Here is a 20364-nt window from a genome sequence, read left to right as displayed (position 1 = left end):
CTAAAGTTGATGCTATCTTGAAGTGGCCTACACCTAGGACTACAAGAGAAGTCAGAAGTTTCCATGGGATGGCCACATTTTATAGAGAACCCATCAAGAATTTCTGTCACATTTATGCTCCAATTTTGGAAATCATTAAGGGGGGAAGAAAAGTGAAATTCATATGGACAAAGGAAGCAGACCAAAGCTTTGGGTATCTAAAACAAAGGGTGGCACAATATCCTACTTTAGGGTTATCTGATTTCAAGAAGACGTTCACAATAAAATGTGATGCAAGAAACATGGCTATAGGAGCAGTTTTAAGCCAAGAAGGAAGCCCAGTGGCACTTTTCAGTGAAAATCTAAATTAAGCAAAGGGGAAGTATTATTCCTATAATCTTGAGCTATATGAAACCATTCAAGCATTGAAAAAATGTAGGCACTACTGGTTACCCAAAGAATATATTATTTATACTAACAATCATGCATTGGGCTTCTTGAATGCACAGGAAAAGATGAATCACTAGCACATGAAGTGGATACATTAAGCACAAGAAAGGAGAAGGAAACAAAGTTGCAGGTGCATTGAGAAGAAGGTATTGACTATCCAAAACATGCAAATGTAGAGCATTGGCATAGAAGTACTCAAGGGGATGTATGAGGATGACCAAGACATCAAGGAGGTATATGAGACTTGTAAGAGTTCTAAGAACTCATTCCACTCTAATTTTTGTGAGTACACTTAGCAAAATGGGTTGTTATTCAAAGATTATCAACTTTGTACCCCTAACTGTTCAAAAGGGGGGAATATAATCAAAGAAAAGCATTGTGATGGTCTAGGAGGGCATTTTGATTTAAATAAAACCTTAGATTTGGTCGGGACATTCTAAATTTGGCCTGATATGCAGAACAAAATCAGAAGGTTTGTGGAAGTTTCCAATATTTACCAAAGGGTTAAAGACACTTCAACTAATGCAAGGTTGTATCAACCCTTACCTATTCCAGGTAGGCCACGAGAGAGCATAAGTATGGATTTTGTATTGGGTTTTCCAAGGACAAAAGCAGGGTTTGACAGTGTGTTTGTTGTAGTGGACAGATTGAGCAAGATGACCCATTGTATACCATGTAAAACCACAAACAAGATACATAGAAGGGTTGTTTTTCAAGGAAGTGGTCAGGGTACATAGGTTGACATTGAGAATTGTATCAGACAGGGACTAAAAATTTGTTGGTCACTTTTGGAGGATCTTATGGAAGAGATTGAGTACAAATTTGTCATTCAATTTGGCATACCACCCTCAGAAAAAAAAAAGGCCAAATTGAGGTGGTCAACAGATCTTTAGAAAATCTTCTCAGGTGCCTAACAAAGGAACATGGTCAAGCTTGGGCCATGGTTATTCCTCAGGCAGGGTTTGCATATAATGATTCTGACAACTGATGCACTGGCAAGAACCCTTTTGAAATTGTGTATGGTAGTCATCCTAAGGGTGTGTTTGAACTAAGGGATGTATAGGGATTAGAAAAGAGAAGTGGTCATGCTGAAGGTTTGGCAAAAGCAATGAAGGAGATCCATCAACAAGTCAAAGAGACCTTGCAACAAAATGCTCAAAGGATCAAAGCAGTAGCATATCAGAAGAAAAGATAAGTACAATTCCAAGTTGGTGATTTGGTCATGGTTCGTCTCAGTAAGGATAGATTGCCTAAGGGTAGTCATAGCAAACTGACAATGAAAAGAATTGGCCCTTGCAAGCCATTGGATAAATATGGGTCAAACGCTTATAAACTAGAGCTACCTCCTAATGTTGCTCCCTCTCCTATCTTCAATGAGTCCAATCTTATTCCATACAGGAGAATTTCTGATACAAATAACAGCACTGATGTAGTAACCAAGGAGGAAGAAGATTGGGTCAATCAAATGCCAACTACTGAAGCTCCAAGTTCTTATAAAAGTGTGTGTGTGTGTGTGAGTGTAGGTTTAAGCAATTACACATCTTGCTATCATTGGGTATCATATATGAATCTATTATCCTTATTCTGATTTAAATATATATTCACAAATAATTGGATACATTTATCATGCAATTACTCTCTTAAAACATATTTCAGATATGCCATAGCAATCTGTCTATCCAGGTTTGATACTTGATTTGCTCTTATGCCCTATACTTCCCATGATGTCGACAATAGATATGATATTCATATTATATCTTGCAAGACCCAAAGATTGCATCCCTTGGATGTCCAAGAGACATGTCATTTCCTGTCATAGGCAGAGCTGTTTGTTTAAGTAAATCATATCTCCTCAAGATACAAGCAAATACCAATCACACCCTTCCATCAATGGTTCTCATTGGTTAATTTGTTCACTCATGGTGGATGTAGCCCTCCTCATTTGGTAAGTTCCATTAACTTCTCTTCACAAGATGGCAGGATTAGGCTCTAATACCACTTGTAATGTCCCCTATTGGGACTATACTCGATTGACCCTAAAATTCACAACTAGAGTTAGGATTGCACTTGCAAATGGAAATTTACTTAGTCTCTATAATGTTCCCTACTAGGAAGCCGCCGATTCCCAATGATAACTTTGCATTTAAATTAATAAATAATTATCAAGCCATTATACTTAAGCCCTAGTTCCTTTATTCTTTCCTAATCATCAGCCCTCAAGAATATGGTAGAATTACTCTGCTAGGGTGCAAAAACAGTCTAAAAGCAGGCTCGCACAAAATTCTACCTTCTTACCCATCTTGGGACCCTCCCATCATGTGACAAAATTACTCTGCCTCTCCCTACACAAACTCCCTATCCTCTTTAACGGTAATTAATGAGTATATATTACTATCTTATATGTTACAAATATATATATATATAACAATACTGATATACAATTCTGACCTCATTATATATATTATATATAAGAATCCCTTATCCCTAATAGAGTTCAGATATAATATTTTGTAATCAGGGTTAACTCATTGATTGCTCACCAGCAATACACATGATTCATTTCAGATCTTATCTCAACCTTCTCAAGAGTATCAAATATATTTTATAAGATCTCATTCGTCCATGATCCCCATCAATCCTTTTTGATGAAATAATAGAGTGTGATGTTTGATGTTACCACTTAAATGAGTTATGACTGCATTCTCATATCTTGTGTGGGGAATGATGACACACGATGTCAAAAGAGATATCTTTTTAGATTCTCTCTTAGCTTAGTGCTAAACGCACCTCTCCCTTACTATTCGACTCTTCACTTGTAATTGCTTCCTTTGATTATTGTTACCATTGGTTAACAATGACTTACTATAAGTTTCTATTAAAAATGCTTAGTCATAATCAACTTTGGATTGCATAGTATCAATTATCCTCCCTGTATTATGCCTCACTCTATTGTATTAATATATTTTGTTTGATGTTAAGTTGGTATCATGGTTTGGTTGTAATATATATATCACATTACCATATTTTTTAATATCCTCCTCGTCGGATCTATACTACCATCATGGACCCTATATTTGTTACATACCAATTCTTTAGGTGACAATATTACTCTGCTACCTTTCCGTCATTAATAAATGATCTCTTGTGGCTAATCAATATTAAGTTGATGCCACTTTGTGCATCACATTCCATGTCAAGTCCATCACTAATATTTCCATTGCTACAATGATTTGATTATGGTATTGAGGCTATCCCAATATCCTGGTATCAATTGTTCATTTGTTCTTATAAAACCAAAGTTTTATATGCCTTCTTTGACTGACCCATACCATCGGCATTGATCTGAAGTTATACTAATTCTCTTGGTGTTGGCGTTTTTGTAAATCCATTATTGTTGTTGGTAGCTCCCTCTAGGTCAACTTCCTTTATCACAAGCATCACTTGTATCATTCTTTGTTTCTATGAATAAGTTTCAATATTTAATTATAACTCATTAAATCTATGAACATCTCTCAGGTCCTAAGTTGGGAACACTATTGTATTATGTTATAATTTGCTATTATTTATTTATTTTTAACTTTATTATTATTTATTATTAAATCCTATTTCAGAAGAAGGGATGTCACGTTCACACAAAAAATCAACCATTTCATTTGCGTAACATTTTTGTAGCCTTCAAAGATTTGTAACATTATGTATAAAGATGTATGATATATACCAATAGATTTCATACCATAAGTGCTCCAAAGATTTGACACAGATAGCTAGTAGAAAATAAAGCCATACCGACAAGACTATGCCAAGTACTTATTAGAATAATATTGTACTATTTACCTTATAGTGGTCATTTAAGTCTCTTAAGTTGTCTAGTTATTTTCGACAAAAACTTTCTATATTTTGTGTGCCAGTTAGATACTTTAGCATCTTTCTATTTTTCCTATCAGTTAATGATAGTCTTTTAGAAGCATTATCTTTGTATTTCCTTATTTAAGGAGCCTTTTTCTCTAGTGCAATTGACTCATTCAATCAAAGGTTAAGAATTTTGTTTATTCCAGTTCTAATATCTCTCCTAATCTTTCCTTGATTAATGATAATCTACAATTTATTACTAATATTGCTTCTTCTAGATCCTCACAAATTGGGGTGTTATCGTCCCTAAGACCTCTTAGGATTCAGGTCAAAGAAGACAACTTTTGATGTAAAAGTCAAAAGGGGGCAAAAATGGAGGAGTTTTTAATTTTGTTGCCAAAGAAAGCATAGCAAGAGAAAGGAAGACAAGATCGTCCAATTTAGTATCACAAAAAGTCGATCAATGTAAACAGAAATTGGGTGTGTTCTTGCCTCATTAAACTTTCCAAATAGTTCATTGAAGAAGATTTAACAAAGTAGCTAGAGGATGATGATAATTATGAAGAATTGTAAACAAAGAGATACAAGTAAAACAAAAATAATTTGTAACAAGTAGAATAAGGTCATAAATAACGAAGATGTCATCAAACTTTCCTTAATCCCACTTCCATTCCTTTCCTCGTGTCACATTATTATGAAATATTTATAACTATTTCTATTCAAAAGGACCTCTCAGGGAAATAACAAATAAGAGAACCAAAAGTCAATTTTGCATCCAATAATAAACTAATGGTGGGCATCAAGGATGTGCACTAAAAGAAAGAAAAAATGCTACTCCTTAACAACATCTCTCTACAGCATATCCAATACCCATGCTCTTAAAACCACAGTCTTCCACTCCACACAGTAATATTTGCCAACTAGGAGTAATGTGAATGCAACGAATTGAACAAAAAAAGGATAATAAAGAGACCACCACCCAACAAATACCCTCTTTTTGTAGCTTTATGTGAAGAATAAAAGCTTCAAAAATAGAAACCATTGAAAATCAGACTCATGATCCATGCATCATTCTAATTAGCATTGCTTTAATCTTTTCCTTATTTGTGACAATGCATAAGAATAGACAGATACATATTAGCAATTTGTCCACATGATAAACATCTATGAAATTGAGTCAACATTATTGAACGGTCAATCATATTTGATAGGGCATTGTGTGCATAACTGACCTTTGACAGGCAACCAAGAGGAAACAGAAGGCATTGCAATTGAGCCTGTGAAAGGTGACACAGGAAATATGTTTGATCTTTTATCTGCAATGAAAAAACCAGAATAAACTCAATTGGTAAGTCTGGAGCAAAAGAAACTGACCCTTAACTGTGATCTTTCATAAAATGAGTAGTAGTAGAAATGAAAAAGTTGAGGTCAGGAACGCATTGCACTTTATGTTTAATGAAGCAAATATATATCTAATATGCAAACACAACCAAAAAAGAAGCAAATAGTGAATGTACTGAAATGTGGCATGAAATTAGAGATAATGGTAAACCATGCATATATTTTAAATGAAGTCCAAGCAACAAGCCACCATTAAAACAAATGCTTTGCCTTCAAAGTTCAAACCAAGTGAATCAGAATTGGAACAGATAGAAACTGGATACAGATAGTATTGTAGACAAAAAGAAAAATATCCAATCCTAAGCAATTGACCTTGTCAGCAGATAAATGTAGAACAGACATTTTGGTCTCAGAGTCTCCACTTTGATGTTCCACATGTGCATAATGCCCAGATGCAACATAGTCAAAGTCCATCTTATCAATGAAGTCCATGAAAGCACCTAGAAACGTTAAAAACAATTAAAAACACATTATTTCAAGAGTTCAGTATAGACCTTAAGCAGAAAATCTAAATGTGAAATCGCATACCAAACTTGATCCTTGTGTTGCAAAGAACATCAGGATTAGGGGTGCGGCCACTTCTATACTCAGAAATGACATAAGAAACCTAAGCCATATCAGATATCTTATAGTCAGGAAAAAAAGGGGTGGAAAGCATGCTAAGAAACAATGAATGGAAAAGAAAGTATTAAAATGAGAATCTTATAACAGAAGTAACAAAGATAATGATAGCTTAACATATAAACATTAACCATTAATGAAATAAGAATCAAATATCTACTACATTTTGCACGCATTCGTTGATAGAGCCCAACCAATCAATATCATCTGTCCAAGCATAGATAGAAATGTGTTAATCATATTCATATTGTTAAGATACCGAACAAAGAGCGCTACCTACCACATTGTTCCAGTATTCATCAGTCAAATGCACAATCTGCAGATCCACACCAACCTAATACACAAAAAAACAAGCAAATTATATTTCATGAAAGATCGTAAGGGAACAAGCATTCTTTTAAGGATCTTGTAGTAAATGGAAACCTCCCTATATTGATATCAATCTCAGAATTTCAACCAATTAAGGAAATTGAAGAATTATTAGAACCGCCAAAGCAGTGAATTTGAAATAAGGGTTATACTCGTGACCACAAATCTGACATATGAAGAGGTGGTGTAAGCATTAACCACAACAGAAAGTACATGGGGAAGCCTAGACTATTATTGGTGCTTGGAATGCTCAATCAATGGAAAATAACATCTAAAACACTTTAAGAAAGCAACTATAGAGACCAAAGCAAGGACAATTATATGTTGAGTTTTGCAATGAACTTCAATTAAGATAAACATATGTAATGTACACCATTATGAATCTTATCAATACTAATAACATAAGAACAACATCCCTTGATGTATGTCAAATTTCTTATTTAATGATTCATATAAACAAGACTTTATTTAATTAACAAGACTTTATGGAGAAAGTTAATAGAAGGACCTGATTATGATATCACAGACTTAATATTTTCTTTGGTAAGGAAATGTTCTTGTTATTTTCTTGAGTTGATATTAAACTCTTATTCTCTGATACTGATAAAATTCCTCTTTTCCATTTAACATGTGTTTTATAGATCTGAAAGAATGTATTTTTATTCTATTTGTGATTCTTTCACTGACTGGTTTCCTATAAGCTGTGCTTTGTTGAATGATACAGAATCAGTTCAAACTGTGGAGTTAGCCAGATGTCTGAGTTGATACTCATTCGCTGTCCCCTTACACTGGATATTATTTTTCTCACTCTATTTGCTGAGTGGTAAAAATGGATTGTAATCTTCTATTTATATCATCACTTGTTTACCTTCCTGTTCTCTGCAATTTTTTTGAATTCGATCAATTCCCTCGGCATCACTTTCTAGTCTTTATCCCTAATTTCATGCATCCCAGCCTTGTATAGACGCTACTCCAACTCAATAGTCCAGACTGGGCTAAGGAACGAATATGACGTGTTGAATAACGTATCTAGATAAATCTGTATTTTCTTTTTTGTGATCTTGTTCGCTGATTAGGATGTTCATCTTACCCTATAGAATACTGACCAACAATCTTATATCTTAAGCTGATTGTAAAAGGACAAGCTGGAAGAGACATACCTCATGTCTGTTGATAATTATATCCTTCCCTATGAATTGTGCCTCTTACTACATTTATTATCAATGATTCTCTTTCATGTTATCGGATTAGTATACTTATACTATAATCATGATGTGTTCAATCACATATTTAATTGATTCATAGACTTCCTTATCATTGATAACAATCAGCACAACACTTAAGTTGCACCAATTTGGTCAAATGTGAAAGCGCAGGTTATTATCATGGACCTTAGTCTTATTGTAGAGGTTTTCTTTATTCGTATTAGCACTAGGTATTATATTTAGCATATGAATTATATATTATTAAATTATATTATTATTATATTAATATTAATTAATCCTTTATTCTAATCAGTATATTTATATTTGAATTATTAATAATTAACAATTATTTTAATAGTATTATTTATTTATATCATATTGTAGTAATATAATATTCAAGACATATTATAATATTATTATTTTATATCTTATCATTTTTGTTTTTATCTCAATAACAATATACTATTAATTTATTATTATTATTTTATGAATTTATTTAGACTATCTAACAAATTCTATTTTAGGAAAGGGGTCATTACAATCCGCCCTTCCAAAAAATTGTTTGTCCTCAAGCAATTCAACTATGATAACAAACTTAAATTCGGCAACCCTATAATGACAATTTCAACTAGAGATTAGAAGTGTCATATATAAAACAAATATACACTTATCAAATTGAAAATATTTCATCATATTATTCAATTTAAAAATAATGTAAAACTTATCTTGATTTATTCCAGCACTAGTGATCTCCTTTGCTAAGTGTTGCTTTCTTCCTAGTTGAGTAAGCCTTCAGAGATATAGGGTCTTTGTCGTAATTCCTTTCTAGGAATTACAACATTCATTAGAATGTCCTCTAACTTCAACATTTATTGAGAATGCTCAAGATCCAATTTTGACAGAATGTCCTCAATCTCAACACTCACTAATAATGTCATTGTCTCTTGACACTGACTAAGAATGTCATTGGCACTCACTAAGAATGTCCTTGGCACTCACTAAGAACGCCTTAAGTCTCTGACACTCACTAAGAATGTCCTTGGCACTCACTAAGAAGGCCTTGAATATCAGACACTCACTAAGAATGTCCTTGGCACTCACTAAGAATGCCTTGAATCTTTGGCATTCACTAAGAATATCCTTAGCACTCACTAAGAATACCTTGATTCTCTGACACTCACTAAGAATGTCCTAGGCACTCACTAAGAATGCCTTGAATCTCTGACACTCACTAAGAATGTCCTTGGCACTCACTACGAATGCCTTAATCTCTTGTTGGATGTTTCTTTATTATCTGCTTCTTCCGTCTTATTTATTTGTCCTCTTTTGCATTGATGATTAAATCTCCATGGTTCTTTACATTTGAAACATAAACTCTTCCTCATTAATTAATCTCTCACTTTGAACTCCATTTTTCATTATATATACATAACATTTAGTTCCTTTGTTGTCCTTTGAGTATCCATGCTTATGTTTAACGTTATTAAAAAATTCTTAAGTCTTTCTTTTGAAGAATTTGATTCAAGCTTCTTTGCCCTTTTTATGGCTTCCTCCAAGCTTTGGGGCTCCAATGGCTTAACAAAATCTTTGGCGGATTCTTTTAAGTACTTCTATTAACATATAATTAAGTCTCTTTTGGGAAATGTCTAGAACCATAACTGATAACCCTTGGAATTTGTGGGTGAATTCTTCCACTATTCCAGTTTGTTTGAGTTGTGTTAGTTCTTGGAAATACCATTCTAGGTCCTTATCATCAAATCTGTTCATGAGTCATTGGGAGAATTCTCCATAGGAATGTATATCCTAATGTCCTAATGAGATACGTCCATGGTGCCACCAATCATGTGCTGCTCCTTCCAGATTGAGTATCACAAATTGGAGGGCATCTTCTTCTACCATGGGACTTAGAATGAAAAATGTGTTCAATTTTTCCAACCATGTGTGGGCTGTAATCTTTCTCGATCCATCAAACTTTGGAATTGTTACCTTGCTCACTTTGTGTTTGAGTTCTTCATTGATATGCCTCTTGGGCATCTCTCTTCTTTTATCTTCGCAAAATTCCCTAAATAATATTACTTCTCTAATGTGAGGTTCTAGAGTTGCATAAGCTCTTCCAATGTCTTCAGTTCTAGACATTGGTTGTTCTATTCCTTTTTCTTCTCTTGGTATCTCTCCTCTAGGTAAGAACGGGGGTTGAGTATCCCAGATGTAGAAGATAATCTTCTGAGTGATTACAGCTAGTGTCTCTTACTAGGTTAGGATGACCTTTTAAATTATCGATCAAATTTCCCATATCTTGCAATGCTTGAAGAAGCGCTTGCTATTATTTTTCCATTTGACTAATCAGAGTTTGGTTCATTTGTTCCATATAAGATCTCATTTCGTTTGCTAAGTCGTTCGTGGTGATTTTCTTTGTTCTTCTCTCGTAAGTTTACATAAGTTTCTACATGCAAGATGGCAGGATTATGCTTCAATACCACAGCAATGTCCCCAATTCCAATTGTAATGGAAGATGAGAATAACTTATAATTTAGACCACTAGAGATTTATTTTACTTATGTTCAACAAAAATGGAAATTGTAAGTCAATTTAGCCAGGATTCAATAACTCAATAATACTTGTATAGGGATGATGAATTCAATGACAATAATATAATCTTAATCTAGTGAGAAAGAAAGCCATTTCGCTAGTATGTAATAAATATTTCCCTCTTGCCCAGTGATGTATTTCTTTTATAATTATTCTCCATGGATGAACCTTGAGGGATATATTAATACCGACTTAATCTCTGCAAGGAATTTAATTAACAAGACTTTATGGAGAAAGTTAATAGAAGGATCTGATTATGATATCACAGATTTAATATTTTATTTGGTGAGGAAATGTTCTTGTTATTTTCCTGAGCTGATATTAAACTCTTATTCTCTGATACTGATAAAATTCCTCTTTTCCATTTACCATGTGTTTTATATATCTGAAAGAATTTATTTTTTATTCTATTTGTGATTTCTTTCAATGGCTGGTTTCTTATAAGCTATACTTTGTTGAATGATGCAGAATTAGTTCAAACTGTGGAGTTAGCCAGACGTCTGAGTTGATACTCATTCGCTGTCCCCTAACATTAAATATCATTTTTTTCACTTTGCTGAGTGGTGAAAATGGATTGTAATCTTCCATTTATATCATCACTTGTTTACCTTCCTGTTCTATAAGATTTTTCTTGAATTTGATTATTCCCTCGGCATAGCTTTCTATTCTTTATCCCTAATTTCATGCATCCCAACCTTGTACAGACGCTGCTCCAACTCAATGGTCCAGACTGGGCTAAGGAACCAATATGACATGTCGAATAACGTATCTAGATAAATCTGTATTTCTTTTTTTCTGATCTTGTTCGCTGATTAGGGTGCTTATCTCCCCCTCTAGAATGCTGACCGACAATCTTATTTCTTAGGCTGATTGGAAGAGGACACATTGGGGGAGACATTCCTCATCTTTGTTGATAATTATATCCTTCCCTACAAATTGTGCCTCTTATGACATTTATTATCAATGATTATCTTCCATGGTATCGCATTAGTATACCAAGACCCACCCCATTGATTAGATTTGATTGACACAATGCTCCAAACTGGGCTAAGGAACCAATATGATATGTCAAATAATGTATCTAGATAAATCTGTGTTTCTTTTTTTCTGATCTTGTTCACTGATTAGGATGCTTATCTCCCCCTCTAGAATGCTGACCGACAATCTTAATTCTTAGGCTTATTGGAAGAGGACACATTGGGAGAGACATACCTCATCTTTGTTGATAATTATATCCTTCCCTACGAATTGTACCTCTTATGACATTTATTATCACTGATTATCTTCCATGGTATCGCATTAGTATACCAAGACCCACCCCCTTGATTAGATTTGACTAACACAAAAGGGAAGGTCAAGACGTAACCTACTGCAAAAGGAATGAATAACTTGGATTTATTTCCCTCTCACCTCCACCTTAAGAGAATTTAAGCAAATAGATATGCAATATAGAGTTGAAATATAAAGACATGATAAGATGATAAAGTGTATAGAAATGGAAAAGAGGAAGACGATATACCTTGTGAAATACATACCTAAAAATGGGCTATCAAACGAGCTCCAAAACTGTTGATTCTCACGAATTAAGCTAAGAATAGCAAGGCGGACAAAACCCAAGAATCGTTCGGCAATTTGGCAAGGGCGACTTCCTTGCGGGGGTGACTTTCTCCAAAAGCATGGGTGCATTGCAGCCCTAATCAATTGAGTCTGACCTTGATTCTAGTTTCACAGTTCTACAGAACGACAAAAAGGGTATCCAAATCTGCAATAAGTTTGTCAATCCTAGATCCAAAACCTACAAAATAAAAAAAAATTGTCTATTATTGTTTTTTGGCGGGGAGGTGCCTCAATCAAACCCCAATTTAGGAATTAACCTTAAATTGAAATTGAAATTGAAATGGAATGCTAGCAAGTAGTTGTGATAGATCTAACATGAAGCAATGTAAATCTATGTGAATTTAGAATACAATTAAGTATGTAGATGCAATAGCCTTGGCTCAACTTCAAAAACCCTAGGAAAGGAATCAAAGTGAAACCAAAACTTTCATGAATGAATGTGCTTGAAATTTGCCCTAAGAATGAATGTAGATCTTGAGAGGATGAATGTAGAAAATGCAACAAAGGATCTTGAATGTTGAAAATGCTAGATCTTGCATAAACTCCTTCAATGGCTTAAATGCATGAATCCTTGATTTTCGATGAAGAGATTGCTTTAATGTCTTAAATGCTTGACAAATGCTTGAGAACTTGAGAGCTTGGATGCTTGTACATGTGTGAGATGAGATGCAAAATGGAGCAAATGGATGGGTTTGCAAAAGGCTTGTAATTAACTTTCTCCCACAGGCCGACCCACCTAAAAGTTAACACCCTGGAACAATCCAAACATAGGACCCAAGAAGTAGACCTGAAATAGGACCCAAGTAGGGATGTAGTGCGTCTCTAATTGTTCCTGCAAGGGAGCACTACGTCCCTAATTAGGGGGAGGCGCATTGCGACTATGACAACTAGGGCCAGCCCTTGGGATTCTTTTGGGGTCCCGAAACAGGTCCCGGATTCTAGAAATCAAGTACAAAAGTCAAGAGATAGCCATTACAATGCAAAAAATAGATTCCAAGTGATTGGATAAAGGAAAAGGAGGACCTAGATGTTTAGATTCTTCCTCAAGCTTTACGCCATGAAAATAGGAGCTTTAAAGAGGATCTATTAGGTCTTACCCAAATTCCTCCTAGGACAAAGGAGAAGAAAGGGGAGGGGATGCGAATGAATATTGAACTTGCATTAAATGGGTGCTAAACCATCATTAAATTGAGGTGCTTCCAATTTAAGACGGTAAATTGACAAAGAACCTTGGAGAAAGGAACATCGATGTCAAAAAAGAGAGGAGTTGGTTAAAAAAAACATATGTTTTAAATGCAAGGAACCATGGAGACATGGTCATCAATGTAAAAGAGGCCAAATGAACGAAAGTGAGGAGAGCTATGATGATGAGAATCCTAGTAAGAGGACAAAGGTCACTAACCTAGAAAATATTATTGCCATGCAAGAATAGACCCCTTGAATTAAATGATATTTGAGGGACAAAAGGATCACTACCCTTATATATAAGGGAATCCCTCACGATTGCATTAACAACATAGAGAGGTTATTAAATTGTTTGAGGACAAGAAAATTCAAGACGAAAGGACTGCAATGAACCTTGATTAAGATAAAAATATGCAATGTACACAATCATGAAAATCATCATTACCAATAACATAAGAACAGCATTCCTTGATGTATGTCCAATTCTTATTTCAGTACTATCTCATAGTATTAATAATAATACTTTGAAAGATCCTTGATAGATGCCCTTGCTGATCTGCTGTAGTTTTTAAATTAATAAACTATATTTTCCTGTGATTTCTTTGATGGTCTTTGAGAATAGACAGAAGTTGCAGAAGGTTTTTTTTTTTGTTTTGTGTTTTTTGATAGTTTTCACAATAGTAATGAATAATGAACAATAAACATGGGAGGAGACTGAAAATAAATAAGAACATAGAGCCAAATCAGAATTGTTATAAATCATACCAGGCAGATTTCTGATTTATAAAGCCAAATAATAAATCCAATGCAGTTCCAAGGAGCTTACATCCAACAATGATGCAAACTGCTGCAAATGGCAGCCGTAAGACTGCAAGGAATCACGTCCCAGTTGAAAGAATCAATCTGTAACGCTGAAACCATAAATCTGCAACCTGAATCCACAATAAAGAATGGTGTACTCTATCCCTGATAACAACGCACATTGTCTAAAGAATCCAATGCCAATAACTGCTGAGGGCTACGTCCCAGCCAATCCAGAACCTGGGGTTTGCGTCCCAGATGAAGAATTGCTCTCTCAGAGCCAATTCACAAAAACAAGTTTTTCAATATGCAAAAGATAATAAGAAATTAGGTCTCCATCTCCTTATATCCCCTTCCAACTATAAATCGAACCCTAAAGGGAAATTACACTTTTCCCTTTAAATAAAATATAATAAAATAACATTTTCCCAATTAAAGTTGTCCATGCTATAGGAAAAATTTTACTTTATTAAAATTCCATAGCTGAAGGCACCAAAAAGTCTAGAGATAGTAAAAATCATGTATAATAATTCGAGACCTTTCCAACGAGCTATAACACATAGGTGTACCTGATCAATTGAAGCCAAAATCCCCTTATTACTCCAAAATGGTTATATTATTAACCTTATTTTAATTTATTTAATCACCAACTTAGGAAATATTTAAATATATTAAAATATTTCCCAAATGGTCCCAAAAGGCCCAAAATGACCAATCAAACATGAATCTGACCTTGTCACCTGTCTATGACTGATGCTAGACAAGATGTGTCAACTGGTAGTCCATCCCTAAAATCTAGGGATGCTCCTAAAAAGTAGGAGACAGCCCCAATCAACCAAAATTGAGTCCCAATGACTCCCCTGCTGTGTGCACCTCTGAGAGAACTGTCACTGAACTGGGAGTTCCTCCTAAAAAATAGGAGATGCATTCTAAGTCTCCAAAACGTTCGCCGAGGTCTCCAAATGCCTCCTAGACAACTCCTAGTCAATCCCTACAAATTAGGAATCCCTCCTAAATTGTAGAAAACTGTTGTCTACTGCTCCAAACTACTTGGGAAGCTCATGCATGACTCTCAAAGTCCTTGGGTTGGTTCCCTGTACACTCTGCTGGCCTATGGGAACCAGATAATAGACCAACCTTGCTAGAAATATTGTCACTAAGGAAGGGCAGAAATTTGGGACATGACATACTTGATACATTCTTATTTATTAACAAATAAATACAAATAAAATAAATGCATTCCTACTTTTACCTTATTCTTACATAAATCCTATCCAATCCATATCATCTATAATAAACTATATTGGCGTGACTAACAATAACAATATGATTCTATTAACAATAAATGGGTCGGGCTCTTTGAGAAAAGAAAATCTTTAAAGAAGGCCACACGGGAGAAAATGTTATAAAGGAGGTGGCTTGGAGAGTTGAACAAAAATTAGGGAGTTCATTCGCAAGATAAGAAGTAAAGAAATTCAAAGGAGAGGTATATATGGTTTTTATCAATTGAAAGACAACTTAGGAGAAGATAAGAGGAATTATGATTCAAGTACAATAATAATAATATGTATATATTACCATCCCATGATAAGCAGTAAATATAGGGAAGACCAAACAACAACAAGAATAAGGACATTTTTGGACAGAGAATTAAATAAGGGACTTAAATATATTTGTTTCTTCTCCCATTTTCGAAGTCTTAAAGAGTCTTATCAAACACAAAGCAAGTAACAGGTGGACTAACTTGGACAAATAAGCATTCACATTGATTAAGGTAACATATAAAGTTATATTTTATTGTCAATGATCATTTCATAATTATTCCTTTCTATGTTTAATTAAATAAATATTATATGTGATATTATAATTGAAAATATGTGGTAATGAATGACGAATATGTGTGTGTGTGTGTGTGTGTGTGTGTGTGTGTGTGTGTGTGTGTGTAAATGCACATTTATAGAACATTATGAATTTCTCAAAATGAAAAATTTATATAAATGATGTTATGTTCATTAAAGAGATAATTGATATTTTACAATGGGATCAATATAATGCCTTATGAAGAAAAGATTGATCTAAATGCTAATAGTGTTAGTATGAGAGAATGATAAGCTCCATCTAACAAACATGGTCATATTGCTTTGATCTCTATAATGTCAGGTTTGTGAAATACATATAATCTCCATCTTACCGACATGTGTGAGATTGATGTGCCAAAATATTCTAATGATGTCAACATATGCATATGTGAGTGGCCTTGGATAGAGGATGTCTCATCCAAGAAGAAACCTTAAGGATTGCACTCCAGAGAAGACAATGGAATAATTAAGGGTTAGGAAACCCGACCTAGAGACATCCTTGAAGTCTTTGGGGTTAGGTTAGAGGGTAGAACATTATAGATAGACTTGTTATTGTTTGATGCTAACATTTATTTTGTAGCTATTAGTTGTCCCAGACTCCCGAGCTAACACCAATTGTGGGAACATTACACTTTCTCCTCACAACCAATGCCCATCCACTGAATTTCCAAGTCATAATTCTGATCTCCAAGTAGGTGTGAATAACTTCTATTCTAGGGGATAGTCAAATATTATATCATGCATGTCTAAGCATTAAATTATTACATACCATATATAGCAAGACACTTTCTCCTCACAACCAATGCCCATCCACTAAATTTCCACATCATAATTCTGATCTCCAAGTAGGTGTGAATAACTTCTATTATTATTAATCTTTTTTTGTTGCTTCATTGAGATTTGTTTATAAGGCTGCAATCTCGAGAAGACCCAGTCCGCAACTTCAAAATTTCTTTCACTAAGATGTTGGTCCGCTTGTTGTTTCATTCAATTTTGTGCCATAGCTAAATTCTCCTTGAGTACTGAAAGTACCTGTTGTTGATGAAGCAAGTGGTCCTCTACTACCTGAACTCTTGGTGACACCTTTAATGACGATGTGATGGAAGGAGGATGATATCCATAAAGTGCCAAAAAAGGAGACATTTTTTATGAGCTATGAAAAGAAGTATTGTACCACCATTCTGCAAGAGGTAGCCAATCTACCCATTGAGATTATTTTTCTAAAGTGAAACAACATAGATATCCTTCCAAACATTTATTAACAACCTCAGTTTGCCTATCTAATTGACGATGGTATGAAGAACTATGAGCCAATTGAGTACCCAAACATGAGAATAAATATTACCAAACATGACTAGTAAAGATAGGATCACGATCACTAACAAAAACCTTAGGTGTACCATGTAGCTTTTGGATATTCTCCAAGAAAACTTTTGCCACTATACTTGCTATAAAAGGATGTGATAATGCAATGAAATGTGCATATTTAGTGAGATGATCAACTACTACTGTGATGACATTACGACCTTTAGATTTGGAAGCCCTGTGATGAAGTCCATGGATACCTCTTCCCAACATTGGCCAAGAATAGATAAAGGCTGCAAGAGACCTAGTGTCTTGATTGTTTCCCACTTCTTTCTTTGACAAACCAAACATTCAGCCACAAATTTTTGAACATCACCTTTTAGCCCTTCCCAAAAAAAATCTTGCTTTACCCGATGATATGTCTTCAAAAATCCTGAATGACCACCAATTGGGGACTCATGTACTTCTTTCAGAATCTTGTGTTTAAGAATGGAATTCTTGCAAAGATAAAAGCACTCTTTATACCAAAGAATATTCCCCTTTAAACAAAACCTATCTAAACTACTAGGTCACTTTTTATTTGCTGGATCAGATTACTTGTAACAACATCATTTTACCACTCTTCTTTGCCTTCTACCACCCAATTTTCTTGTAATTTTGAAAGGGAACACAATAAGGCTTCATCTTTTCATCCTTCCTAAAAAGTGCATCGGCCACAATATTTTCCTTCCCTTTCTTGTATACAATTTCAAAGTCATATCCCAACATCTTAGTGACCCATTTTTGTTGCTTGTCTGATGATAGTCTTTGTTCCAAAAAATATTTTAGGCTATCATGATCTGTCTTAACCTTGAAGTATCGACCCATTGAATAAGGCCTCTATTTTTTAACTACATGAAGGATTGCTAACATTTCCTTCTCGTAAATAGGTTTGAGTTGATTTTTACCTTTTAATTGACAACTCTCAAAAGCAATTGGTCGACCTTCTTGCATGAGAACTGCTCCTATCACATTTCCAAAAGCATCACATTCCACAATGAATTCCTTGGTGAAGTCTGGAGTGGCAAGAATTGGAGTTGTACACATAGCCTTCTTCAATTTCTCAAATGATACATTAGCAAATTCATTCCAATGAAAAGAATCCTTCTTCAATAGAGTGGTAAGGGGTGCTTCTATATAACCATAATTCTTCACAAATATTCTATAGTATCCTGTCGATCCCAAGAAACCCCTTGGCTTCTTAATAGTTTTTGGAATAGGTCATTCCATGATAGCCTTAATTTTGTTAGGGTCCACCTTTACTCCTTCATGTGAGACTGTGTCTCAAATACTCCACCTTAAGACCAAAAGCACACTTGGATGGCTTAGCATAGACTTGATGATCTTCGAGTAATCGTAATGCTTGATCTATATGTTGCAAATGTTCTTCCCAAGTCTTGCTATAAATTAATATATCATCCAAAAACACTAACACAAACTTTCTTAAGAACTTCTTAAAAATGGAATTCATCAAACTTTGGAATGTAGATGGTGCATTGGTAAGACCGAATGGCATTATCAAAAATTCATAATGACCCTCACGAGTTTGAAATGTTCTCTCACAAATATCTCTCCTTGATCCGAATTTGGTGATAACCCGATCTAAGATCTAACTTGGTAAAATACATAGCTCCATTTAATTCATCTAGAAGATCATCAATGACTGCAATAGGAGACTTATCTTTAATGGTGTACTTGTTGAGCACTCTATAATCTGGACACATCCGCCAAGTTTAATCCTTCTTACACATCATCACAATAGGTGAGGAGTAAGCACTTTGGCTATGCCTAATAATTCCTGCCTCTAGCATCTCCTCAACATTTTTTTCTATCTCACTTTTTTGTATGTGTGGGTACCTATAAGGCTTGATGTTTGATGGCTAGCTCCCTGGAACTAGTTGTATGACATGCTCATGATCCCTCTTAGGAGGAAGTCCTTTAGGCATATCTCCAAGAATCATTTAGTGACGATCAATTATTGCTTGTAAATATGGATGAGTAAGAGCATTAGATTGAGAGACTTCTAATGAACATAGTTGGGCCACAAATCCATCCGCTCCTTTCTTAAGAAACTTTTGCATTTGATGAGAGCTTACCATCGATGGGGATTTTGCCTTCAATCCCCTTAGCTCCACTACCTTTCCTTTTGATTGAAATCACATGAATAGTTCTTGGAAGTTCATCTCAATTGTTCCTAATGTAGTAAGCCATTGTACTCCCAAAACAATATCCACTGAACCCATGGATATCGCATACATTTAGGTATCAAGTTGATAATCTCCCATGGATAATTTGATGCTATGATACTTCCCTAAACAACTAACGGTGTCCCCATCTGCAATCAAAACCTGAAAGTCTAGGGCTGGATATATAGAACAATTTAGAAGAGCTGCCAACTTTTTGTTGATGAAATTATGAGTACTACCTGAGTCGATCAACACAGTTACATTTTGCTTCTTTAAGAAACCCACTACCTTGAGAGTTTGTGGTGCACTGAAACCTGAAAGTGCATGACAAGAAATGATTGGTTGAGAATCATGTGATTCCTCACATGACTCCCTATCCTCCTTTGATATGGGCTCATCCTCTTCTTCCTCACTTGGACCTTCAATATAGAACAATTTCTTTTCACTACATTTATGTCCTCGACTATATTTTCTACCACAATTGAAACACAACCCTTTTTCTCTTTTCTCCTCAATTTGTTGTGGAGTCAACCTAGTAGGTTGAGGAAGAGAAGGTGCTGAATATCTTTTTTCTCTTGTCACACTAGCCCCTTGCTTTCTAGGAATCAAGAACTTCTCCTCTACCCTGCGTGCCAATATAAAAGACTCATTTACTAAGCTGGGACAAAACATGCGTATCTCATATTGAATGTGATCCTTGAGACCACCCAAGAATATATCATTCAAGTTCTCCTCTGTAATTGTATCCACTCTTTAAGATAGATTTTAGAATTTTTGAATATAATCCCTAACTGATCCTGTTTGTTGAAGCTTAGCAAGTTGGCTAAAGAAGCTTTCTGTCACACTATTGCTATATTGTGCTTGGAGTTCTTCTCTAAAAATTGACCATGATATAGTGAGACCCTTTTT

At 34.8% G+C, this 20364-nt stretch overlaps 1 protein-coding gene across 2 annotated transcripts in view; it reads right to left on the bottom strand.

The window, feature by feature from the left end:
• Positions 1-20364, bottom strand: part of LOC149562552 (tRNA (5-methylaminomethyl-2-thiouridylate)-methyltransferase) — a 212782-nt gene that overhangs the window by 151802 nt on the left and 40616 nt on the right. For both annotated transcript variants that reach the window (XM_089826042.1, XM_089826043.1), the window contains exons 3-6: positions 6581-6634; positions 6208-6286; positions 5992-6119; positions 5511-5594 (exon numbers count right to left, since the gene is read on the bottom strand). In XM_089826042.1, the coding sequence (XP_089682168.1) occupies positions 5511-5594; positions 5992-6119; positions 6208-6286; positions 6581-6634 (345 nt within the window). The remainder of the gene's footprint in view (positions 1-5510; positions 5595-5991; positions 6120-6207; positions 6287-6580; positions 6635-20364) is intronic.

This window comes from Cupressus sempervirens, chromosome 4 (assembly GCF_028749045.1).
Source record: "Cupressus sempervirens isolate cs-2001-9-10 chromosome 4, ASM2874904v1, whole genome shotgun sequence".
In the NCBI taxonomy this organism is placed as follows: domain Eukaryota; kingdom Viridiplantae; phylum Streptophyta; class Pinopsida; order Cupressales; family Cupressaceae; genus Cupressus; species Cupressus sempervirens.
The sequence above is the reverse complement of the archived record's forward strand: the minus strand, read 5'-3'. Positions and strand labels throughout refer to the sequence as shown.